This window comes from Nannospalax galili, unplaced genomic scaffold, assembly GCF_000622305.1.
Source record: "Nannospalax galili isolate Female #2095 unplaced genomic scaffold, S.galili_v1.0 scaffold957, whole genome shotgun sequence".
NCBI lineage: Eukaryota > Metazoa > Chordata > Mammalia > Rodentia > Spalacidae > Nannospalax > Nannospalax galili.
Genome location: NW_008340047.1, coordinates 893545 through 919453, shown reverse-complemented (window position 1 = coordinate 919453; position 25909 = coordinate 893545). Strand labels below are relative to the sequence as shown.

Here is a 25909-nt window from a genome sequence, read left to right as displayed (position 1 = left end):
GGGCAGGTTCTCTGGGCCCCAGTAGACTTTAGCCCCTGCCAAGTGAGCCCCTGCCCCATGAGTATTCAGTCTCCCAACCCCCACCCTAGGTGCCAGCTCTGCTTGGGGGTGGCAGGAGAAAACAGGAGGTCCTCTGATGGGGCAGCTACCCCTCTGCACAGCCAGATCTGGACCAGTTAGCTCCAGAGCCTGGGATACTTTCCAGACAAACTGGTTTTTCTGTCTGGCTGGTGCCCAGAGAGTAGTACAGTTCACTTCGGGGCCCCAAGGCTGGGGGAGGCTCCCAGCTGAGAGTTTTAACTCCCAGAAATATCCCTCCCTGTCTTCAAGGAAGGAAAGCAACTGTGTATAGTGCCCAAGGCCCGCGGCTTGGTCTTGTTTGGTCTCAGCAGGGAAGCTTCTGGAAGATCAGAGCTGGAAGCTGGATTTGCTAGACTCTCTCCTTGTACAGAAGCAGAGCTACCCTGATGAGAGCTAAGAGTTCTCCAGGGCTCTGCAGCAGGGTCAAGGGACAGCCAAGATGCCCACAGTTCCCAGGATAGTTTGGTGGCTCTGCTGCTCCCGGAGCTGGCAGGAGGCAAAGCGGAGACTAGAGTGGGCACAGAGCAACCAAGGAGTCCTCGGCACTGGCGGCCCGGGTAGCCTCCACGTCCTAGGCTGTCCCTGATTCTGCAGTCCTCTCCTCTATGGCCGTGATAAGTTGATACACCATGGTGAAGATCGATATAACCTAGAATGGTTCCAGTCCCCTCTCTGAGCCTCAGTTTCCCCATAGGAAGCAGAACTGGATCATTCTTTAAGCAAATCCTGTTTACAGGCTCGGTGCTGGGCTCAGCAGATGCATTGGCAAACAAGGTACCTGGGAGGTTTCAGAAGGTGAAGGTTGGGGGGTCTTCATCACGCTGTGTGAGAGACCTCTCCCACCTATCCCTCAGACCAAGAAAGAGCTTGGCAGACCAGGGCCGCTGGGGCCTTGCTCTCTGTGTGCCTCCCCTGCTGTCCCTGGGTATTTGTTCACTTAGGCACTCTCCCAGCCAAACCTAGGAATGTGCAGGTTCTTGGGGGAAGGTGGCCCAGTGGCCTCCCAGGTTCCCACTGCGCCCCTCCCAAAGTTGATCCGAGCGCTGGAGCGCAGCGCCTCGCTGGTTCCTTGGCAACCTCAGAGGAATCCAGTGGCAGCCACTGGCTCTTCTTCTCCCCTCCCTCCGCCGGGGGGCGGAGGCTGCGAGCCCATTATAAAGAGCCACCGAGCCAGGCGGCGGAGGGACAGCCCAGAGCTGCTACGCGGCCCAGCCCCCTGCCCTGCCAGGAGGACCCCGGTGCCCCCAGCCATGGCTCCCTCGCCGCTCTCGTGGCTGCTGCGTCTGGCCGCGTTCTGCCATCTGTGCGCCCTGTTGGCTGGTGAGTGGGGCCAGACTCTGTAAGGAAGGTGTGTGTTGGGATGCAGACTACCCCTTCCTGGGGAAATCTGCCCCAGTGACTGTCCCTGCCAGGCCCAGTGAGCCCCTTGGCTGCCGTGGGACAGCTCGGAGGATCTGTGGGGGACACAAGACCTGTGGGGAAGAGGCTGAGGGCTGGGGGAAGCCTGAGACTCCTGACTGGCGTCAGTGGGCTGGGTCTTCCATCCGGGTTGACTGTAACCTGTAAGCCCTGGCCCAGGCCCAGGGGGCAGTCAGGACTTTCTTCTGCCCCCATATTAAGGCCCCCTGGAGGAGTGAAGGTCAAGGTCGCTGCAGCTCATAGACGGGGCTTGTTACTGCTGTTCTGCATGCACCTTGTGTCTCTACCTGTCTCCTGCATCTCCCTGGCAGCCTCCTCCAAGCCCATTTTTGGGAATGTTTAATCTCCACTGACTTGCCTTCTGGAATAGGATAAAGAGCAGACATTCCTAGGGGCATGGGTAAGATGGAGACACAGAGAGGGTTAGGGACCAGTCTGAGGATGCTCAACCAGCATGCAGGGTAGGGCAGGGTGATGCCCCAGGGACTAGATCAGGAGAAGCCAACACTTTGGTCCCACTTTGGACCACCCCACCTCCACTAACTAGAGCTAGCCCCATCTTTGGGGAGGTTGATAATCAGAGAAGGTGATATTTTGCCTTAAGGCACACAGTGAAACTGGGAGAATGAGAACCAACCCCCCTCCCATATCTCCATGGAACCAAATCACCAGTGTAACAGGGAGCTGGAGGGTGAGTGGGTGGGGAGTGGGGGAGGTAGAAGAAAATTGCTGTTGGTTTTTTGCTATCTGAGCACGGCAGGGCCTGGGGTGTTTGGGGACAGTGAACACCAGGAGGTAAAGTCAGATAGAGGATGTTTTGCTGTCTCCTCGCTGTAGGTCCATGGACTGGGTCTTACTTTCTCTGGTCCCAGTTGCTGTACCTTTCAGTGTAGCTAATGCCTCATTAATGAGAACACTCCAGTGTCTAGGGAGGTTTAGTTTTCTTAAGGTGTTGGGGGGAGTATCATTTTTATGAAGCTGGTGGAAGGATGGCGAAATCTTAGGATAGGCTGGTAAGGGAACCCTGGATGATCTGTTAGCTTGAGATCTGAGGACCCTGATTGTGATCAGTGGCTTTGCAGGGAGATGCTGGGCTCCCTGCCAACCCTCCTGAGCCTCACTTTCTCCTTCTCTTGGATGAGGCATTCAAGAAGGCCTGACCTGGAGGTAGCCCGCAGTGGGGGCTCTGTCTTCAGGGCTACTGCGGCCTGGTGTGTGGTTTCAGGGCAGCTGCGTCAGTTCCCAAATGTGGGTCTGCAGGGCTTTGTCAGGCGGTGGCTTGATGCTTTATGTAACAATCCTGCAGATGCAAGTTAGAGCAGGGACCATTTCTCCCCAGCACTGACGCAGTCCCTCCCACTCAAGTCTCAGCAAGAAAGAGAAAGAAAAAAAAAAATCTGTTTTCAGCTGGTACAGCCCCCCTCCCCCACCCATTGGCAGTGGGGTCGTAAGAGGGGCAGGGGCAGACAGCTTCAGTGTCAGATCCAGGACCCTTTGGGCTTTGAATAAAAAAGCTGCTTCACTTCTTCGTTGGTTAAGATTTTATGTCACAAAGCACTTTCAATACATCCCGTCCATTCATTTGACAAAGATGTGCAGGACACCTGCTGTGGGACAAGCACACTCCTGGGTGCTGGGGCCACAGCAGTGAATAAAGGGGCCGAAGAACCCAGCTTTCAGGGTGCTGAGATTCGACTGCAGAGGACAGACAAGTAAATAAGCCATTTGGCCTATTAGAAGGGAAAAGACACTGCGGGGAGAGGGGGAGGGGAGAAGATGGGGAGAAGCGGGGAGGAGAAGGAAGGAGTCAACTTGGGTTGTTTGTTTGGTGTTTTATTTTTGAGACAAGGTCTTGCCATGTAGCCCAGGCTGGATTTGAACTAATGATCTTCCTGTCAGCCACCTGGGAGAGGGCTGGGATAGGAAATGTGCTCAGCCATGTCTGGCACGTTGACATTATCTGTAAGAGGCAGGCAGCATTTGCCTCTTTGAGGGAGGTTGAGATTTCTTTAGGGCTGTAGTCCTCCCAGGTGATATTTGGCAATTTCTGGAGACATTTTTGATTATTACAAAGGCCTAAATATTTTCAATTCAGGGATGTTCCTGGCTTCTGGTAGGTGGAGCCAAGGATGCAGCTACATACTCCACAGTGCCTAGCACTGTCCAAAATGTCAGTAGTGTCACCATTGAGAAAAGCTGCCCAAGGACAGAATGCACCAACCATTAAAAGATGTCTAGTCTCTAGCCACTCTGTGAAACAGGTACTATCATGTTCATTTTAAAGGCAAGGAAATTGAAGTTTTAAGAGTCTAAGCAACTCAGTCAGGTCCCAGCTGAGCAAAGGCTCAAGCCCTATCACTGCACCCAGGACCCTGTGTGTCTTAGCCATCATTGAGGGCCAGTCTAAAGTGGAAGCCCTCCAGGAAGCCTCCCCTCCTCACTCACACTTGAAAGCTGTCTCTTGTTCATGTAAATCCCAGTATGTTTATGTATATTCTAGAACATGGTGTTTTACCAGGATCTATGCAGCTGAGACCACTGTAATGTCTCGGGACTGGGTAGAGAGCCACTAAGTAGACTGTGTGGCCCTGGGAAGTGGCCTAACCTTCCTGATCTTCAGCTTCTGCATCTGTAAAACAAGGAGGTTGTAGGGGGTTAGGGGTTAATAAGAGCAGAAGTATATGTGCTAAACACAGTATCTGATACACAGTAAGTGCTCAGCAAAGAAGCTTTCTTCCTTGTTATTAGTGTTTTACCTGCCTGTAGCACTGGGACCCTTCTGAAGGAGACACAGGCCTTGTTCACCCCCTACACCTCACAGCACCTAGCATAGGTCCTGGCAAGAGGGAGGAGCCAGCTCTTTTGGTTGCCTGAAGAAACAGTGATCTGATAACATTTATTGGTACTGAAGTGCTCCCTACAAATGTCACCAGCATCTGAAAAGAGCTCAGGCTTAAAGACAAGAGGATGCAAGTCTCTGTAGTTGGAAGTAATCCAAGTCTGTGCTGGTGGAGTCAGGGGATGGATGGATGGATGGATGGATGGATGGATGGATGGATGGATGGATGGATGAAGGATGGTGACAGGTGGTGGGTGAAATGAAACTGATGAGTGAGTGAGATTTTGAAGGGGCAACAGATGGACAGGTGATAGGTGGGTAGAGTGGGTAAAAGGACAGATAGGGATGAGTAGGAAATAAGTGGGAGATAGCTAAGTAGAAGGTGAGTAGGAGGGTAGGAAAATGGGCAGATGCATGGGTGAGTAGATGGGTGAATGATGGATGTATGGGTGGGTGGGTAGATAGATGGGTGGATGCACACAGAGATGGATGGATGAATAAATGGATAAATGGATGCATGGAGGGGTGGATGGATGAGTGGATGGATGGGTAAATAGGTGAATGGATGGATGGGTAGGTGAGTGGATGTGTCCAAAGGAGACATAAATAAGTAGGTTGAAACATTTCATATTATGAATATTTACTGAGTACCCATGTTGGGTACCCAGCACCCAGCTGAGATACACTGTGGCACTAATGTAGACACGATGCAGTCTCTGCTCCCCTGACTCCTCTGACGGACAATAGATGACTGACTACATGGAGACATTGCCCTCTTTTCAAAAAAGAGAACTTCAACCCACCCCCTGGTTAGTGACACAGATATTTTGGCAGAACAGAGTGCTGAGCCTAGTCAAGAACTTTGAGGCCAGTAGCAGCAACTGACTTTGTGGCTCTACACAGCTCTGCAAGTGGTAGTGGCCCAGCCTTCTTTTTCCCCTCCTATCTCAGTTCATCTTGGGACTTCTCCAGGAAGACATCTGCCATATCCATGCAGGATGGTCACCAGGCGACTGTTACCAGGGTCTGGAGTGGGGAACTTCAGCTGAGTTATTCTTAGGTCCCACTGGAGATGGAGGAAGGTGACAAGTCTGTACTGTAACTTTTTTTTTTTTTGGTATGTGTGGGGGGGCACGGGGAGCTGTATGTGTGTGCATGTGTGGAACCCAGGGCCCAATCTTGGGTGTCATTCCTCAGGATATGTCCATCTTGCTTTTGAGACAGTCTCTCACTGGGCCAGAGCTCACTGATTAGTCTAGCCTGGCTGGCTAGTAAACCCCAAGGATCCACCTGTCTCTGCCACTCCAGTGCTGGGGATTTTAAGCACAAGCCACTGTGCCTGGATTTTTATGTGGGTTCAGGGGATTGAACCCAGGTCCTTAAGCTTGTGGAAAATACTTTACTTAGTGAGCCATCTACCCAACCTATACTGTGACTTTCATATCCTAATTTCTAGAAGAGAGAGGATATCCTTGTGACCCAGTGAGTTCAGGAGCTACTAATGCTGACCACTGGGGACTCAACTCAGACCTGAAGCCTAAGCTTCCCTTTCCACAAAGTGGGGTGGCCCATGGCCAGGGGATGATTGGGAGAGGAGTTGGCTAGGACATCTGAGTATGTACTCACATTTGGTTAGTTCTTTTTGGGGGGTGGGGGGTTGTGGTATGGACAACTAGTCTTATATATACCAAGCAATCACACATACCAAGGCTGAGAGAATCTCCAGCCTCCTGGGTCCAGTCTTGGAAAGATGGAGTGTTTACTGGTCCATATGTGTGTGTCTGTGCATATGCAGTGTGTTCTGGTGGGAACCAGGGAGCAGCTAGGCTTCTGGGCCCTAAAGACTAGGTCAGATCAGCTTGGTCATGCCATACTACTGTCTGGGGAGCTCTAGATTCTAGATGTTGGATGTAGCCTTGACTCTGAAACTCAAGCTCTTCCTCTTTTTTTTTTTGAGACAGGGTCTTTCTGTAGCCCCTAGGCTGGCCTCAAACTCACAGAGATCTGCCTGCTTCTGCCTCCTGAGTGCTGGGATTAAAGCCGTGTGCCACCATGCCTGGTGCTTCTTCCTCAGTTTTTACATCTATTTTCCATGAGTGTATACTAAGCAAACAACACGACACCCTGCTGGAGATTTATGGCAGAGGAGAGATGGAAAGGGAGTACAAAGATTGTTAAATGTTTTTATCAAATAACTGGATTCAGCCAGTCACAGAAACCTCTGCCCTAGAGTTTCTGCTACCTAGCCATCTGCACACCCCATTTATTCCCCTATTCTTCCTACTCTGACTCCACGCATCCTCCTGATTCTAGGGCTCCCATCTTTCTTCATCTCAAACTCCTTCTGCAGAATACAGGGGCATCTATTCAGCAAACCCCCTTCTTCCAAGGCAGCTAAACTTCTCTGTTTAACATAGTGATTTACCTCTTCCATGTGCCTGGTCACATGTATGAGGAGGAGTGGGGTGCACACATGGGTTTATGGCTGGGTAAGTGACTTATTGGGTTAAAGGCAGGGATGGAGACAGGTGGAGCCATAGGCCAGAAGGATAGGAATGGGCCTGGTGATGTGATGGTCACTCCATCACATGCTGGCCAGGTGACCACAGGCAGATCTGTGTCACTGACTCATCTCCCCTGCTGCCTTTACATTTGAAAGATTAAACACTTCTTAAATGCCAGGCAAATGGAACTTTATAAACAAGAGTTCATTTTTATCAGTCTAAAACAATGCTGGAGGCAGAGAATATGCTATCCTGCAGGTTGTCAGGGGCTGTGTTAGGGATGTGGGACTTGGGCTCTGGCCTGGGGGATGTGGCTGTGAAAAGCTGAAATGGGGATGGGACACCAGATGCCCAGGGATAGCCCTGTTGACCAGAGACCTTTGTGTACTCAGGACAGCACCTCGGTGTGATGAAATGCAACAACACCTGCCACAAGATGACCTCACAGATCCCACTGTCTTTGCTCATCCACTATCAGCTGAACCAGGAGTCCTGTGGCAAGCGCACCATCATGTAGGTATTGCAGTCTTGGCGTCTCCTGCCCACCTCACCCTGGCCTCCCTGCCAAAGGCCTGGGCATGTGCCCACTTGTTCCTGGCATGCCGGCCACTTCTCTGACCTTAAGATCAGTGACACATGGAAGAGGTGGGAATGGCTTCTGGCATGGCCCAGAATGGTCCAGGGCAATGCTTCCTCACAGGCCAAAGTGTTGTTCACACAACCCTCAGGGCCCACTATATTCCAAGGGGAGGCTGAATGTGATGGATTCCCAGAGTGGATTCCAGCAGGTTGGCCAAGGGCCTTGGTTACTGCAAACCCTCTACACCTCAGTTTTCTTATCTAGAAGATGGGTAGTGGGAGGGTGAGAGAAGATGGTGATACTAATGTTGTTGGTTGAGCACCTAGAAGACACAAGGGGGATGGCTGTCACCAAGTGACAGATAAGGAGACAGGGCCCTCAGAGCCTCTGGGCAGGGAATAGGCCCAACCACTTTCTGCCTGGTCCGTTTGGCCCCTTGTTCTTCCTGGGGCCCATGGTGGGTACTTCCCATTTGCCCACAGGGCCCTCAGAGCCTCTGGGCAGGGAATAGGCCCAACCACTTTCTGCCTGATCACTTTCTGCCTGGTCCGTTTGGCCCCTTGTTCTTCCTGGGGCCCATGGTGAGTACTTCCCATTTGCCCGTCCCTAAGGCCCTTCCCCAGGATTGATGCCCACTGAGCAGCCTCGGCCATGCAGGAAATGGCCAGTGCTCTTTGCAATGCGGGTTCTGCTAACTGATGTCCAGCCCTTCCTCTCCCTTGCAGAGTTCCTACAAGGCAAGAAGTTTGGAATGTACTCCTGCCTGCCCTCTCTATTTCCCCCATCAAGGATTCCATCTTCCAAATCCCAAATATTTGCTTCAGTCTTCTAGGGGAAGTGGGAAGTGGAAGAAGGTGCCCTGGGGAGTGCTATAGAGTCACTCTGGCTTCCCAGTATACCTCAGTCAGGCACACTTCCTTACTTGGCAGCCTTATCTCCCCACCTGTAAAATGGGGGTAGAATGGTGGCCCCAGTGCAGACTGGGTGTGGCCCACACAGGCTATGGCATGAAGGAAGAGCCCTGATCAGCAGTGTGCTGTCATAGGGGTGAAGCCACCACACAGTCTCGAGGGAAGCTCTGGATTTAGATAACACTCGGGATCCCAGTGGGGGTACCATATATCTGGCTTCGGCTTCCAAGAAGCCTATTCAGTCTCAGGACACAACCGAGAGGAGGGTTGGGGTCCAGAGGGCAGCCATCACTGTGAAGCAGGGTTTTTGAGACACAGAGTCTTTCCAGAGTGAGAGGACCCCCACCAAGTCACACATTTGGTATCAGAAAAGACATGCAACATCCACTCCCAACCAAGAGATCAGAGCCCCTTCCCTGGGTAGTGGCAATGTGTTTGTTAACCCTGTCGTTATCTCCAGCTCTTTCAGCTCTTGCCCTGACCCAGTCATTTTCTCTAGATAACTTGTTTTCTTAATGGTAACAGAAGTAGGGTCCCCATTTGCCTGGGACTTGACTGGTTTTGAAAGGGGAAGTCCCTCATGCTGAGAATGCCCACTGCTCCAGTTCTTCTGGGGTGATGAGTTCCCCTCCAGACCACAGGTATTTGTATTTCCCTATCTCAGTCAACGGTAGGAGACACAGGGGTTGGAGTAGCCCAAAGCTTTGTGCTAGTAAGCAGAGATGGAGATGGTGTTTCCAGCCAGGTCAGCTTGCTGGTAGGGCGTCTGGGTGACACCTCACACCATGCCAGCCTGATTTTATAGAATCTGATCATCAATGGGTCCCTGTCTTCCTTGTAGCTTAGAGACAAGAAAGCACAGACGCTTCTGTGCTGACCCAAAGGAGAAATGGGTTCAAGAGGCCATGGAGCATCTGGACAGCCAGGCTGCTGCCTTGACTCAAAATGGAGGCAAGTTTGAGAGGCAAGTTGGCCAGGTGACACCCAGGACAACTCCAGCTACCAAGGGACTGTCTCTGTCTGCACTGGCAGAGCCTGAAGCCACCATGGAAGGTCTCGCCTCGGTACTGACTGTTTCTTCCCAGGAGGCTCAGAGGCCCATGGGGACTTCCCAAGAGTTGCCAGTGGCAGTGATTGGATCCTTGGGGACTGGGTCTCCCCCAACATCCAAGACTCAAGATGCAGGGCCTGCAGCTGGGCCTCAGGGCACTGGGATTTTCAAGGCAGCTGCTGTCTCCACCACCATTTGGCAGAGTTCTGCTGCCTACCAATCTGGGTCTGGCCTCTGGGTTGAGGAGAAGGCCACTGAGCTTCCCTCCACCACAGCCCCTTCTACCCAGGCACCTACCACTTTACATCCAACCCCAGAAGAGAATGTTGGGTCTGAAGGCCAGCTCCCATGGGTCCAGGGACAGAGCCCCAGTCCAGAGGAGATGAATGGAACTCATACTGATGCTTTCCAGAACTGGGGTCCCGGTAGGACGACCCATCCTTCGGTGGCCCCAGTTTCCTCTGAAGGGACCCCCAGCCCAGAACTGGTGACCTCAGGCAGCTGGGCTCCCAAGGTAGAGGAACCTATCCATGCTACTGCAGGTCCCCAAAAGCTGAATGTCCTTATCACTCCTGTCCCTGACTCCCAGGCAGCCACCCGGAGGCAGGCAGTGGGGCTGCTGGCTTTCCTTGGTCTCCTCTTCTGCCTGGGGGTGGCCATGTTTGCCTACCAGAGCTTCCAGGGATGCCCCCGCAAGATGGCAGGGGAAATGGTGGAAGGCCTCCGCTACGTCCCCCGCAGTTGTGGCAGTAACTCATATGTCTTGGTGCCAGTGTGAGCAGTCTGCCTACTTGTGTCCATGGTTTGATTCAGAGAGTTGCCTGAGGACCCCCATCCTCATACCCACCTTCACTTAATGGCCTAGCCTGAGCTGGAGTGATGGGAATGGGGAAGTTGGATCCTCCAGGAGCCATACACTCCAAACCCCCAGATGTGGCCCAGGAGGTCACCTGTGACCATTGTCCATCTATCAGAGACAGAGTGGGTAACCTCCCAACTCACCTAGACCTGAAATTCCTCTGCTGCTGGCTGGTTAGAGGTTCCCTTGACACCGTCCCAGCCCTAGTGAACAATTATTTATTGAATGCCCAGCCTCCTGTGAGCACCGTGGTCCTTCCATCTCACACACAAGTAGCAGGTCAGGCCCGTTTGCCCATCCCTCAGACTTCCTCATGTCTCCTGGTCCTGCTGCAGTCGCCAGTCCCTCCTCCCCTGGCCAGCTGCGGTGCTATATCTCCCTGTCTCCTGTACAGAGCACCCCTAACCCCCCACACACACTATGTCATGTCCTTTCTTGCATGAGGTTAGCGCCATGTTTCCTGGAGCAGCTCTGGGAAGGGAGATGAGCTTGCGTGAAGCTTTGATGCATTCCTCCTCAGACTTTGCTGTGCAGTGAAGGCATGCTGCATCTGAAGGCAGGGTCTAGTCTCCGCTCCACTGCCTGCTCAAGGTATCCCATCTAAGAAAGAAAAGAAAGGTGGCCCAGAGATGGCAATAACCCATGGCCCTGACATTACCATTTGCTCTTGAGACCCTTGTCCCCAACCCTGGATGTAGCCCCTAGCCCTTATCAGCACTGACAGTCACTGCCATTCCACTGGACAGACATCTTTGTACCCTGTGACCCAGAGTCCTCAAAGGATGACTTAAGAATACAGGTCCTATCTTGAGGTCCCCAAATAGGGGCCAGGTGGGGATCTGCAGGAACAAAGGCCAACTTAGAAGGTCCCTCCATGTCCTCATTAGGTACCCTCTCTCCCACCCACCAAGGTGACAGCCCCAGGTCGGCCCTACAAGAGGGTCAGACACCGACATAGGAAGGAATGTGGGTGACAAGCCCCCGGGATGCAAAGGAGCCAGAATTAGGTCCTAGAGCAGCCACACACTGGTGACACTTGAGGGACTTGGGCAGGTACACACAGGGCCGAGCTCTTCCCTGCACCTGGGTCCCCTTCCACTTCTCTGAAAGCTGCGTTCACTGCATTCCAAGATTTCACCTTTGCCCTACTTTAGGCAGGGTTGGAATTCCCACATCATTGTCCAGAAGTCCTGTGTGCATTTCTGGAAGGAATTCTGCCCTGGGCACAAAGTCCCAGGTTCCCTTTCTGAAGGCCAAAGTCTCCAGCACTCCTGGCAGGGAGTGGCTGGGTGGCACCTCAGCTGGAGCTAGACCTACAGACCTCGCTTTGCCCCTCAGAGCTCTTGGTTGGCAGTTCTCCTGGCCCTCCTCTGATTGGCCCCAGCCCTTCACCTGTGGTACCTCCCATGGGCGGGGCTTCACCCAGGGGCCAGTGACTCCCTGGCAGGTGAATGCTCAGAAGAAGAACAGGTACTTCTGGCCCTGAGTGAGGAAGCCAGGCCACTTGCCCTCCTGGGAAGCTCCTTAGGAGGCTCAGGCCTAGTCCCATGGTGTTCACTGAGGGTTCAGAGGAGCAGCAGCCTGAATGCACTTTTTCCTGGCTCCTCCAGCAGGGAGCCTTCAAGGGTTGGGTTACCCCACCCCCCGCCCTGTGTGAGGAAGCTGGTGCCCTTTCTGGACTTTGCTGGCTCCCTCCAGCAGGACACAGACCAGGACAGTCTGGGGAGGACTTCAGAAGGAGTTGGATGAGCCTTTGGCTTTTTCAAATGTCATTACCAATGTCTGTGCCATTTTGTATTTTACTAATAAAATTTTCAAAGTCTTGTGAATCAAATAGGGGTGCTTTCTCTGGGGGCAAATCTTGGGGAGAATGAACAGGGGAAAGGACAACCCCCGAGACCCTGTCTCCAGCTCATTTGCATTGGAGGCAGGGATTTTTTAAAATATATTTTATTTATTATTTTTATTTCATGTGTATGCGTGTAATTGCCTGCATGTAGGTAAGTGCACCTGTGTCGTGCAATGCCTGCAGAGGACAGAAGAGGCTGTCAGATCCCCTGGAACTGGAGTTACAGACAGTTGTTAACTGTCATGTGGGTGCTGGGATTTGAACCCAGGTCTTCTGCAAGAACAGTGTTCTTATCCAGTAAGCCATCTCTCCAGGCCCAGAGGCAGGGATTTTTACAGAGGACTCTGCAGGTGGGAGTGCAGAGGGTTGGACTCCAGCCCACCTCAGTGCTGCCACTCTACGTCCAGCCTGTACCTTCACCTCTCTGTACCTCTTTAAATGTGGGTGTGACTATTCTCCTAGTCTGGCCAGACTCAGGATCCCTGTGGGTATGCCCCAGCAACCCTCACCTAGGTGGTCCTGGTCGCTCCTCTGGTGACTAGTCCACATATTCCTCTTCAGTGTCTCCACTTGTTCCTGGTTTAGATAAAAATCAAAGGGACTAGCTTTTCTCAAGGGACCTGAGAGCTCATAGATATGACCCAAGTATGAGCCTCTCTATGGCCCTTAAGCCCTCCAGTATACTAAGATGATATCATAAGAGCTGCTGTGTACAGTTGTGCACATTGGGAACAGCACAAATGTGCCACAGGCCAAGTCCAGCCTATTGCTAGACAATATCTCATGAATTCTAAGATGTACATTTTTCTCACTGTGACATGTTTGGAGTTAGGATTCACTTTACCATCAGTGCTTTACCATAGTTTAAATAGTAGGGTCCTTCCTTCTCTTTTCTCTCTCTCTCTCTCTTTTTTGTAGTAGGAATTGAACTCAGGACCTGGAACATGCTAGCAAGCAAGTGTTGTACCAATGACCTGCATCCTTTAGCCCTCTTTTCACTTTTTATTTTGAGATACTGTCTCTCTAAGTTCTTCAGACTGATCTTGAACTCACCCTTGTAGCCCAGGCAGGTTTTAAACTTGTAATCATCCTTCCAAGTATCTGGGATTACATATTCTGATATTATTAAATAGAAAACATCTTTCTATTAATAACGTCTTAAACTCAGTGTTTACATTGTACTTTTCAAAATTAGAGGCAGCATTTAAAAATCTGGAAGTTGCTCACATACATTCATTTTCCTGTGTTTTCCCAGGTGACTTAGAAAGGTCTGGCCTTATAGGCTTTTGTGGCCCCATAGGCCCTTGTTCCCCCAGTGTGGGTGACGCGGGGAGGCATTGGGGGAAGAAGAAGCAGTGCCCCTTACACTGCAGCCAGCCAGGACAAGACCTGTGTTTTCTTGTCACCTCCTGGCTCGGTGCTGCAGGCTCTCTGGGCTCCACCAGTTACTGTTTGGTGTCTCTATTCTTTTGGTTTTCTTATGGCAAGGATGCTTTTCTTGGTGTCTATATCTCCATCAAAAGTAGGTCAAGGGAAGGCAGACCGTGATAGCTGGTGATATCTTTTCCCTCACTCCTGGAGCTCCATCACCTTGCTGTTTGCCCACTGCCCTCCCCCGCCCCAGAGGACTGGGTTTGTAGTTCCTGCAGGATAGGTTCTTGCTCCCCCTGTGTAGGCTGCAGCCAGCTTTCCTTTTGTGATGTGGGGCTCTGTGTGCTCTCCTCAGACCCAAAGTCCTCCTGGCCTAATTCCCACCTCCAAGAAGCTGCTGCAGCCTGTCCCAGGCCCTCCCCATCCTGAAGAAAATGATCACAAGCGCTTTTGCCAAGTGTTGCTGGGGTAGATGGCAACAATCCTAAGCAGGCTCCGGAAGAGGAACTCAGTGGGGGACCTGGATCCTGGCTCAGCGCTCCCCAGGGACCTTGCTGTGTCCTTTCATTTCTCTTTAAGTTAAAGAGCTAGATGTAGCTGAAGTGATTCCCACCTCCAATGTCAAGCTTGGCTGGGGCTGTTACTCTGATAGTCCACACTATATGCTGATAATACCACTGTTTCTTCACCTTTTCCACATGCCAGGCAGTATGCTAAACTTCCAGCAGTGAATCTCATCTTACCTTTGGTGAAAGTCAGACTCACCAAGGATGTGTGACTTGAGCTAGGAGCACTCCTCAGTGGTGGAGCCCTTGGCTCTAGGTGCCATCCCTAGTACTGGGGGTGGGGGGTAGGGATGAAGGTAGGTGACTTACTCCAGGCCACTGAGGCAACAGAGCTGGTAGTGACCAAGGCCTTTCTCTGGAGCTCAAATCATAAGCAATGCATCCATTAGGGTTTTGGTTATTTCTCTCTCTCTCTCTCTCTCTCTCTCTCTCTCTCTCTCTCTCTCTCTCTCTCTGCAAAACAAGTTTATTTGGTACAGTGCAAGGAGTGCAACAGGCATGGCAAGAGCCCAAGGGCCACCTGCCAAAACCTTGAACTCTCCATCCTCCCACCTCAGCCTCCTACCAAGTGCTAGAATGGCAGGTGTGTGGCACCATGCCTGGCTTGGCACTATTTCTGAAAGTGAACTACGAATTCTAAAATGTGCAGCCTCCTGAGGCCCCACCCTCAGACCTCCTGCACTCAACCACTGGGAATGCGGTCCTGGGAACTTGTGCCATCAAGCTGCAGCCCCTCCCCCCATGCCTCCACTTTGCTCCTTAGAGTTTGCCAGTCTGCCAAAGTTTTAGAATCCACTACAGCGCTCCACCCCAGGACATCAGGACCCCTAGGCAGGAGCTGCCCTCAGTCTTCCCACCTTCCAAACCCTTTACTCCCAGCTCCCCTTCCCTCTCTGTGTCCTCTGTACTTTCCCTAGAAGGGTGAGGCAAGAGGCAAGACATAAAAACACAGAAATGAGTGGCTGGGAATTTCCAGCTTTGGTGAATAATAGATACCTGGGACTCTCTCTCTCTCTCTCTCTCTCTCTCTCTCTCTCTCTCTCATGTGTGTGTGTGTGTGTGTGTGTGTGTGTGTGTATGCATAGTGTGTGAGCATGCTTTGCGTGTAGACAAGACCTCAGGGACTTCCAGGGTCCATGCACATGTGCTCAGTAAATAATGACTCAGCTACAGGCCCTTGAAGCAAGGCCACGCACAGGCTGGCTTGCCTGAGCCAGCAGCCGAGTTCAGTGTCTGGAACCCTGACGGACCTGAAATCTCAAAAGATTATAGTACAGTCCATGTTGCCTTTGAGGCCAGGAGAATTCCAGAGCAGATGGCCTTCCCTGACTTCAGGGGACTCCTGCTACCCCTAGAGGGCAGAACAGATCTATTTGCCACAGCTTGTTTTCTAGTAATACAGAGCACAATATAACAAGGGGTTTTCTGGTTGTGCGACTTTGGCCAAGTTACTTAACTTCCCAGGATGTTGGTTTTCTCCTTTGTTAAACAGGAATAGTAATTCTCTGGGGTAAAGTTATCACGGGATAATCCTGAACAAACATTTAAGAAAAGCGATGGGGGAAAAAAAAAAAAAAAAAAAGAAAAGAGATGGGCCCTGTGGGTTCCCAGTAAGCAACCAGACTCCATGATGCGTATTTACAAATAGATTGAAACACTAAAAACAAAACAGGGTCTCACATAGCCCAGGCTGGCCTTGAACTTCTTACCATGTAAGCAAGGGAGATCGAAATCCTTATTGGTCCTCCTGTTTCTACCTCCCAAGTGCTGGGACTACAAGTGTGTGCCACCATATCTGGCCTTATTTTTTAGGCAGGGTATCACATGTTGCCCAGGCTGACCTCAAATGCCTGTGTTCAAGTGATCCTCCAACCTCAGTCTCCCAAGTAGCTTGGAATACAAGCATGCTCTACTGAGAAGCTTGAAATGTCTGTTTTGGTTCTCTTTTGTTACTGGACACTCAAACAAGAGTATAAGATTACAGGGTAACATTGAATGAATGCATTCTTCCTCCTTTTCAGTGAAGTAAAGAAATGTTATAGCATCAGAGCCAGATGTGGTACAAGATGGTTCATGCCTGTAATCCCAACACTAGAGGTGGAGGTGGGCGACTTGAGAGAGTTCAAGGCCAGTCAGAGCTACAGAGTGAGACTCTGTCTCAAAAAAACAGAAGAGGAGGAGAAGGAGGAGGAGGAGAGAAAAGAGAAATTAAGGAATTGTTAAGCAGATAAGAATCATCTGCAATTTGCATCCTTTTTCCCTAAGCTAATATTTGCTGTTCAAGTTAATACAACTTTTCTTCTCTCTATTGTTTTTGAATTTGGTAAAATCAAAATTCATGAATCACAACTAATTCAAACCAGACTAGCAAGCCACATGGACAGAAAGGGAAGTTTGTGAGTTTTCAAGTCCTTGGAGACTAGGATGGTCATCTCAAATGATCCTAGCTTACTGCCTCTCAGGCACATGACTGGGTATCCTTCTTAAACCCCTGGGGTGGCAGTGAGCTGGGAAGCAGTATGTGAATCTCTAAGCCTGTGGATCTCCAGTTGGTAGTAACTGACAGGACACTTATCAGAGCCCTCAGTATTGCTGGCCCAGCATCTAAATGAAGCATTCCAGTCAGTGCCTAGGTCTCAGAGCAAAAGAAACTTGGGAGATTTCAGCTGTGGAACGAGCCATGCTGATCAATGTCAACAGACAGGGTGTGGACAGATAAACCTTTGTGGTTTTAACCTGGGAGGGTTAGAGATTACTTATTACTCAGTATAACCTAGCCTGTCTGGATGGCTCTGACATTGGCAAGAAAAAAACAAGTTAAACTTAGAATTTGTTGGCTGGACATTTTTTTTTTTTTTGACAGAAGGTCTTATATCTGGTGTATCTCAAGCTGGCCTTCAACTTGCTATGTAGCAGAGGATGACCTTGAACTCCTGATCTTCCTGCCTCCAGGTTCCAAGTGCAAGGATCACTGGCATATACCACACCCAATTGAACACTGCCTCTTAATGGACATAGATATGCTGCCTACCTGCTGGTCCTCTGCCCTTCACCTACCCTTATGGCACAGGACATGGGCATCAGTGTGGACCCATGGCTACCTGTGGCTCTCACCTGCAGCTGTTGTATCTGCTTGCTTCACTGTGCTCCTGTAAGATCCCTGAGGGAGGACACTGTGTGTGTGTGTGTGTGTGTGTGTGTGTGTGTGTGTGTATCCTGTCCCCACTCTATGCCAGTACCACTTAGGAAAAAGGGACAAGGGGAAGGACTGGAGTCACCTGTGTCCTTTGGGGTACCCTGGCCTGGTGTCTGAGCTGCACCCCTATCTAGCTCTCGATGTCTGTGGGGAGACATCCTCCACAGGACATTAGAGGCTGAAGGTACTTACCCCTGAACAATGTGTCCAAGTTCCTGCTGAACTGTCTGACCCTCCAGCCACCATCACTTCTGGTCAGGATAATGTTCCCCAAACTAGCAGAAAGCCTGGGATAGACCAATGCCCTGCTTGTCCACAGCTTCCTCAGACAAGTAAGGTGGGTGGAAAAGTCCAGCAGACCTAGACTCCCAGGCACTCTGAGGGCCCATGCTCCTCTCTAGCCAGACAGTTTACTGGCCTACTTTGTTTTCTCCCATACCCAAGGGACCTCTTTCCAGGTACCCATCTATTGTCATGACTGACATCAAATAGAGTTGGGGTACCATCCAGGTGGTCCATGGTTCTTGTTCCCTGGGTGTGGTGGTCAAGAAATTGGGAAGGGGAATTATCATTGGTCAACTGCCAGAGCCTCAGATAGTAAGCATAGGTCCACTAATCCCACACACACGAAAACTGTAAGCTTTTTTTTTTTCTTTGTTTTTGTTGCTGTTGGTGGTGGTGGTGGTGGTGGTGGTAGTGTGTGTGTGTGTGTGTGTGTGCGTGTGTGTGTTCCTGAGAATGGTGGCCAGGGCTTCATGCATGCTAGGTGTGAACTACTGAGCAATATCCCCACCCCTGCTGTGAGCCTTTGGATAAGTGTAACTCCTGCCACAGCTCTAAGATGACTTCACATGGAGTCACATTTTCCAGATGGTCAACAAAAGCACAGAGAGGTTAAGGCACATATCCAAAGTCACACAACTAGTAAGTGAACAACAGTCTGCCTCCTAAAGGTCAACTTTTTTAAGGCATTTTGAGCTATAGTTATTGTATGGAATAAATACAGTGATGAAAAGAAACATGTGGGCGCTGATTAACACGGATGATTCATGTGCAATACCAACAGATGTGGAAATACAGATACAATGTGATACTGGTAATGTAGACCTAAAGTATGCATAACAATGCCACATAGCCCTCCATATCTGTGAGGTACACCCACAAAATCAATCAACTATGGGTCCAAAATATTAGGGAAAAATGCAGTCAGGAATCATGAATTCCAGGCCAGCCTGGGCTACGGAGTCTCAAAAACAAAACAAAACCAAACAAACAAAAAAAAACATGAGCTGGCTAGACATGGTGATACTTTTCTTTAATTGCAGTACTCAGGAGGCAGAGGCAGGCAGATCTCTGTGAGTTCAGCTGGTCTACGTAGCAAGTTCCAGGCCAGCCAGGGAGACCCTGTCTCAAAAACACCAAAACAAACAAACAATACCAACAATAACAAAAACCTAGAGGCTGAAGATGTAACTCAGTGGTAGAGTGGTTGTCTACCGTGCACAAAGCACTGCGTTCTATTCCCAGCACCACAAAAAATTGTGTATCTCTACTGAACACGTATAAACTTTTTTCCCTATCGTCCATTATCCCCCAGCACTGCTCTGTAGAAGCCATTCACACATTTACATGGCAAAAAGAATATAAGTGATCATCTAGCAATGAGGTTGAAGTATGTGGGAGGATGTGGGAGGATGCTCAGAAGGTCTATGTAAACACTACATCATTTCATAGAAAGAACTTAAGCATTCTTAGATGTTGGTATCCTCAGGGAGCCCTGGACCCATTCCCCCTGGGGTACCAAGAAACAACTGTATATTAAGGCCATACAGGCAGTGCTTTGTAACATAGGAAGAAACACGTGAGGTTAGTGGGTGCCTAACTTTGCTCCCTCTAGTACACCGGGGCTGTGACTGGAGAGGCACCTGAGTCTCCAGGGACATGGTTAAAATATCTGGCTGCCTGGTATGAACACATAGGCATGGCTCCCTAGGCTGGTGGCCATCTGGCCCCAGCTTTTTAGTTGGTCTGACTACTAACTCATACTCTTGAGCACTGTGCCGTGTCTCACTGAAGTGACCCTCTCTCCTGGGCTCTCATCGTTTCCTTCTTATTTCTCAAATCCCTTACCGTCTCTAGGAGCATCTCCTCCCCTTTTATTTGTGCTTCTGACTGAACTCAGGGCCTCACACATGCCAGGCAAAGGCTCTACAGCTGAGCTACATTCCCAGCCCTCTTTACTTTTTATTTTGAGGCAGGGTCTCACTAAGTTGTTTAGGCTCACTTTGAATTCATTCTGTAGCCCAAGTCAGCATTGAGCTTGTAGTCCTCCTGCCTCAGCCTCAGAAGTAACTGGGCTTATACAGGCCTATGCCACCAGGCCCTGCCTATACATCTTGAAAGACCCACCTAAGAGGGAGAAGGAGCCCAGCCCATCTGCTCCTGAGGAGAGGAAGGAAGAAGGAAGAGCTGGCTAGAAGGACATGTGGAATGGAGGGGACGTGGAACAGATGTCCATCCTCCCTAAGTAATCAGTAAAGTCAATGCAACTCCAATAAAAATGCTGTGTTATTTTGGGAGGTGGATTAAATTCCATTAGTTTCATTTAAAAATAGAAGCAGCACTGAAAGCTGGAAGGAGTGCAGGTGCAGAAAGGAGGGGCCTTGCAGAGAGCTAAGTATGGAGGGAGCTGTGCCTCTTCTGCCTGGGGCACAGGCTGCTGGACACGGGCTTCTCTTCAGAAAGGGGTCTCCCAGGGTCATGTTTCCTAGGTCTGGGCCCTGATCAGAGGCACAGCTGCACCCCATCCTGCCTGCTGGGGAAAGGCATGAAGGGCAGGGAATTGAGGGGAATCACCAAGTACTAATGGGACCTGACTCCTCCCCTTGATGGCTTTCTGGCTGTGGCTAGGATTGGATGGGGTTACAGGGGACTCCTCCACCCAAGCCTTTCCAGAAGGCTAGATCCAGTAGGCTCCTTGGAAAGAGTCTAGACTCCACTTCCCAGCCTGGGCTCCTCACGCTGGCCCTGGTGCTGAGCACGTCTTGGGAGCAGAGGGTCTGATTCAGCAGGAAGAAACCCCAGGGCCACTAAGGCAGGCTGTCAGCCTAGGACAGCAGACTTTGGCTTCTCAGTGATGTCTGTCATTGTACCCCATAGGATGAGCCTTAAATTATCCCAGGGCCACTGGAGAGCCAAGGACTTGCCTCTGAAATGACTTGGAATCAGGAATAAGTGCTCTTTGGAAAGAGTTGGCCCTTAGCAATGGGCAATAGAAATTGACTTGTGAGTCAAAGGGGAACCCAGTGTCCCCAGGCCCAGGCATCAGAGATGTAAAGACAGGTTCATCAGCATGGGTGAGAGATGGTACAAAAATGTATGTGCTCTGCCTCAGGAATGACACCAGCCTTCAATGATTCATTCATTCACTCTCTCATTCATTCATGCCAACAAGTGCACATTGAGCTGACTGGGCCAGGAGATACACTGAACTGAACAAAAGGCACAAGGGCTCTATACCTGCGGAGATGGGATGGGGGTGCAGTAAGGAGTCAGGTGACAAGTAGTAGGCCTCAGAAGGAGGGCTGCAGCAGAGTGTCAACAGATGAGAAGAGGGAAAACAGGAACCAAGGGCAGGGTGGGATGCAACTTGAAACAGGGGTGCTTCATGGAATGGTGACTTTTGAACAAGGATCCAGAGGAGGAGGTTGTGCAGATCTCTGGAGAGAGAACATTCTAGGCTAAGAGATGTTATACAGGGCAAGGATGGAATGTGTCTGGCATGTGAGGTCAGTGGGTAGGCCACGGAGTAGTTGAGAAGGCTGGGAGCAGCACAGGAGTCATGCATGAAACAATGTCTATGAAGCATGCCCAAAGTGGTCAGGAGGCAGGCATAGGAATCCAGAAGAGAGAAGCAGGGTTCTGGCTAGCACTGGAGGCTGAGCCAGGCCTCCCCAACAGATGGAATGCAGGGAGAGAGGAAGAGGCGGCAAGACAGCACTCAGGTTTCTGGCCCAAGCAACCGGAAGGAAGAGGCTGGTGAAGAATGGAGGTGGAGCAGGAGCAGGGATTCAGGATTCAGCTTTGGATGTGGGGGTTGGAGTTGCCGATTTGGTATGTTGAGTAGGAAGCTGGATGCGTGAGTCTGCAGTTTGTGAAATGCAGTCACTGGCATATAGACGACATTTAAAATCAGAACACACACTACTGCCAACTATAGTCACCAAGAGGCTCCAAAGCCTGCTGATGTCATTGCTATTATTATTTCCATTTTGCAGATGTAGAAACTAAGGCTGAGACGGGAGTGACTTTGAACCCAAAGTGCTACCACCCAGGAATGGTAGAACGGAGTTCCAGCCAGACACCCAGCTCACACTTTGCTCCTAAGTCCTATGCTGCAAGGAACTCTGGATTTGCCTCTTCTGGTGTATCATGTTCCAAGGGTGGACAGACTTTGAGGAATTCTCCAGACATAAGGTAGACAGGCCCAGTCACACAGAGAGGGAAGAACTAAGGGAGCCTGTGTCATCTGCTCATCCATCACTGTGACAGACACCAGAGAGAAACAGGTTGAAGGAAGATGGACTTAGATTGACTCAGTTTTATTTTGCACTCACTCGGGTCTATGTTTCTGGCCTGTGTTGAGGCAGAACAGAATGGCAGAGGAGTGTGGTAAAACAAGGAGGCCAGGATGCAGAGGGACAAGAAGGGACCAGCGGCAAAATATCTTTCCAAGGCACATCCCCAGTGACCTACATCCTCCATTTGGGCTCCATCTCCTCACAGTTTGCCCATTATGAACACATTAATGGATGAAGTCAACATCCTCATTATTCAATCACTTTTCTTTTTTTTTTTTTGACTTTTTGTTGTCTTTTTTGAGACAGGGTCTCCTTGTAGCCCCAGCTGTCCTAGAACTCACTATGTAGACCAGGCTGGCCTCGAACTCACAAAGATCCGCCTGCCTCTGCCTCCTGAGTGCTGGGATTAAAGGCGTGCACCACCACGCCCGGCTTTTTTTTCCTTTTAAGACAGTCTCATTATGTAGCCCTGGCTGGCCTGGAACTCACAGAGATCCCCCTGCCTCTGCCTCCTGAGTGCTGGAATTAAAGGTATGTGCCATGATGCCCAGCTCAATCTCGTTTCTTTAAAAAAATGTTTTAGCTTGGTGTGGTAGCATGTGCCTTTAATCTCGGCACTCGGGAAGCAGAAGCAGGCAAATCTCTGTGAGATCAAGGCCAACCTGGTCTACACAACAATTTCCAAGCCAGCTGGGGCTACAGGGAGAGCCTGTCTCAAAAAAACAAAAACATTTTTAGAGGGCTGGAGAGAGTTAATTCAATGGTTAAGAGTGCATTCAGCTCTTGCAGAGGACCTAATCTCAATTCCCAGGATGTTGGGCCGCTCACATCCTGTAACTCCACCTGTAACTCCAACTCCAGGGGGATCCAACGCTCTCTTCTAGACTCCACAGGCACTGCACTTATATGCATATACCCCCAGATACACACGTATACAAATAATTTAAAATAAAATAAATCTTTTAAAAATGTATTATATTTCTGAGCTGGTGTGATGGCGTATGCCTTTAATTCCAGCACTCAGGAGGCAGAGGCAGGCAGATCTCTGTGAGTTCAAGGCCAGCCTGGTCTATGTAGTGAGTTCCAGGCCAGCTAGGGTTACAGGGAGACCCTGTCTCAAAGAGACAAAAAAAATGTATTTTATATTTTTAACATTTATTTTGTGTGTGCATGTTTGTGTCTATACACGCATACTACCACACGTGTATATGTGGAGGTCAGAGGACAACTTTTGGGAGTTTTGGTTCCCACCTTCCAACATGTGGGCCTTAGGGATGGAACTCAGGTCATCAGGCTTGGCAGCAGGTGCCTTTACCTGCTGAGCTTTCTCTCTAGTCCTCCTTCTTTTTTCCAATCCCCTTTTAATCTCCCTATCCATTGGGGACCAAGCCTTCAACAAATGAGCCTTTTGGGGGATATTTCATATACCCAAACCATAACATAGTCATTGATCATTCTTTTTTGAGAGGATGGGGTCTCATCGTACAGCCCAGGCTGGTCCCAAACTCTCAATCCTCCTGCCTCAGCCTCTTGGGTGCTGTGATTTTGGGCATGTATCACCACACCTGGCTCCACTGATAGTCCTTGAAGAGGTGTTCCATGGTCAAAACAGGCTTTGTGCAAGAGTCACCAGGGAGGGGTAGGTACAGCAGGAGAAACTTTAAAAAAGGAAGTGGTGCCTGTGGGTTGGCTGGTGTGGGTGGGAAGGAAGAGAGCTGAGATGATGGAATGAGGAGGAGGTGAGGACAAACCAAGCAGAGCCTCTGTCTGAGAAGAGGTGAAAGCTGGAGGCCAGAAATGTGTCAAGGGCAAAGTCCCAGGCTAGGGGACTATGAGAAGGTGAAATGATGCTGGCCTGAGCAGAAAAAGGGGAAGCTGGTTGGAGAGGAAACTTGGTCCTAAGGCAGTGGTTATCTGCCTCCCGGGAGCATATCCAGTGTGGGGACAGACCGTACAGAACTGGTAGACTGCAAGGGCTGAGGGAACCCACAGGCAGACAAGCAGGGCCAGTAGGAGCTGGGGCCCAGTAGGTATGTGCAACTGGTTAGCGGATGGAGCTGCAGAGGGAGATTAAGGAAGTATATATCCAGAGGACAGAGGCCAGGAGTAAATGCCATTGGGAGGGACAGAAGGTTGCTTGGGGTCAAAACAAAGTCTAGGACAGAGGTCTGGGCATGCTCCTGCCATTTGCTGGCCATATGCCCTAGGTGAGTTTCTAAGCCTATTTAATAGGACCCATTCCTTTGTCTGCAAATGCAGAGGATCCGAGGGCTGTCATTGCTGAGACCCCTATGGCCCAGGGTTGGGAGCACAGGGATACACCTGAGGAGAGGAGGTCCCGGGAGCATAGGGGAAAAGTCAGTCCTACATCCCAGAGGAATGGACTATCAGGAAAGGAGCTGGTTCTCTGGGGTGGCAAGATTTACTGAGCCAGTTGGGGATAAGGAACTTCACACACTCACTTCAGCTCATTCTCACTCATGACTCACCATAATGGAGCATCCAGCCTTACGCCCCTTGCACAGGTAGAAGAGTGGGGATCACAAAATTGTCCCTGACTACACCAACACAGAGGAAAGGATGGAAGAGGGAACAGTGATGCTGCTCCCAGGGTGTCTTCTGGTAACCACGACCACGTAAGCCACACAAGGAGTGGCCTTCGGGGGGTTGAGAGGCCCACACAGAGCAGCTTCCCCCAAGCTTGGGGCCAGAAGTCACACTACTAAGGAGTAATCACCTCAGAAGTAGGCAGAGGGGAAGTGGTAGTGGGAAGGGTAGACCACATGGAGAAAAGGGCTGTCATGAGTGAAAGGAGAAATAGGAAGGCAGTGGGAGGGGCACAGGTCAAGCAGAGGTCTTTATGAGGTGGAGGGATGGGGCCTTGTTAGCAGGTGGGGAGGGCTCCTGGGTGTGGTGAAGGAAGCCCCTCTGGGACAAAGGTGTGTTGTATGATCAGCACTATTATTGAAGTAATTCAGGTTGGCAGACAGCCTGTAGTTACAACCCACAAGGACGTTGCAAACTACATGAAGGGTCGTGTTTCCAGCCATACCACCCTGAATGTGCCTGATCTTGTGAGATAAAGGGCCCTTGCCTGGGTTCTCCGCCTTATCCATGACAGAGGGACTCTTGAAGCAGTGGGACACACTGAAGCCAAAGTAAGTTAAGGTGGCTTACACCTAGAATCCCAGCACTTAGAAAGTTGAGGCAGGAGGATCATGAGTTCAAGGCCAGCTGGACTACGTGGTAAAGCTGTCTCAAACAAGACAAATAATAATTTGTTAAACTAGGCACTATATTGCCCCTTATAATCAGTACTCAGGAGGCTAAGGCTAGTAGATCATGAGTCTAAGATAGCCTGAGCTATATAGGAAAACCTGCCTCAAATAAATAAGTGAATGAATAAATAAATAATTGTTATGAGTTGAAAGAATTGCATCTATGCTGTGGCTCACAAAGTTGTAAGTGACTTTGCATCTGGTTATGCATCCATGCACACATGCATCTATCCATCTGTTCTTCTATGTATCCACCCACAATCCATCTGCTCATCCATTCATCCACACTTCCATCCATCCACTCATTGATCCATCCATCATCCTTTTACCCACTCGTTCATTCACACATTCACCCATCCATCCAACCACCCACCTCTTGGTCCATTAATGAACAGATTTTATTGAGCACCTGCTAGGTGCTAAGGGATTTTCATGGATTGTTTTTCATGGATTTCACAATCTTATGTGTGAAATATAGTACACAATAAAATCTGCAGACAGCCATGATGGGGGAGTCAGTGACCTCAGAACATACAGAGGAAGGGGGCCAAGGATGGGAGTGGGAGTCTCAGCTGTGATCTGAAGGAGGCTGGAGTGGAAGGAAGTGAGGTGGGGGTGGAAACACGTTCTGGACAAAAGAACAGCCTTGGGTGTTAGTGAGAGCCTGCATTTCAAGAACTGAAAACTGAGCACCAGGCGGGCAGTAGGCTGCAGGACGGCTTGAGGCCTGAAGTAGGAGGAAGGTGACTGCATCAAGCGTAATGGGGAGGTGTGGGAGGGCAGCCTTGCTCATGTTGACGTTGGAATCACTGGAGGTTAGAGTTG

At 50.2% G+C, this 25909-nt stretch overlaps 1 protein-coding gene across 2 annotated transcripts; it reads left to right on the top strand.

The window, feature by feature from the left end:
• The first annotated feature begins 1220 nt into the window (after nucleotides 1–1220).
• On the top strand, nucleotides 1221–12078 carry Cx3cl1 (C-X3-C motif chemokine ligand 1). 2 transcript variants are annotated; one of them, XM_008834900.2, is made up of 3 exons: nucleotides 1221–1401; nucleotides 7236–7356; nucleotides 9176–12078. In XM_008834900.2, the coding sequence occupies exons 1-3, from the start codon at nucleotides 1332–1334 to the stop codon at nucleotides 10161–10163; spliced, it is 1179 nt and encodes a 392-aa protein (XP_008833122.1). In that variant the 5' UTR covers nucleotides 1221–1331; the 3' UTR covers nucleotides 10164–12078. The 2 variants fall into 2 exon arrangements, with proteins under 2 accessions (XP_008833122.1, XP_029420267.1); XM_029564407.1 differs by lacking the exon at nucleotides 1221–1401 and adding an exon at nucleotides 5297–5421.
• The last annotated feature ends 13831 nt before the right edge of the window (nucleotides 12079–25909 follow it).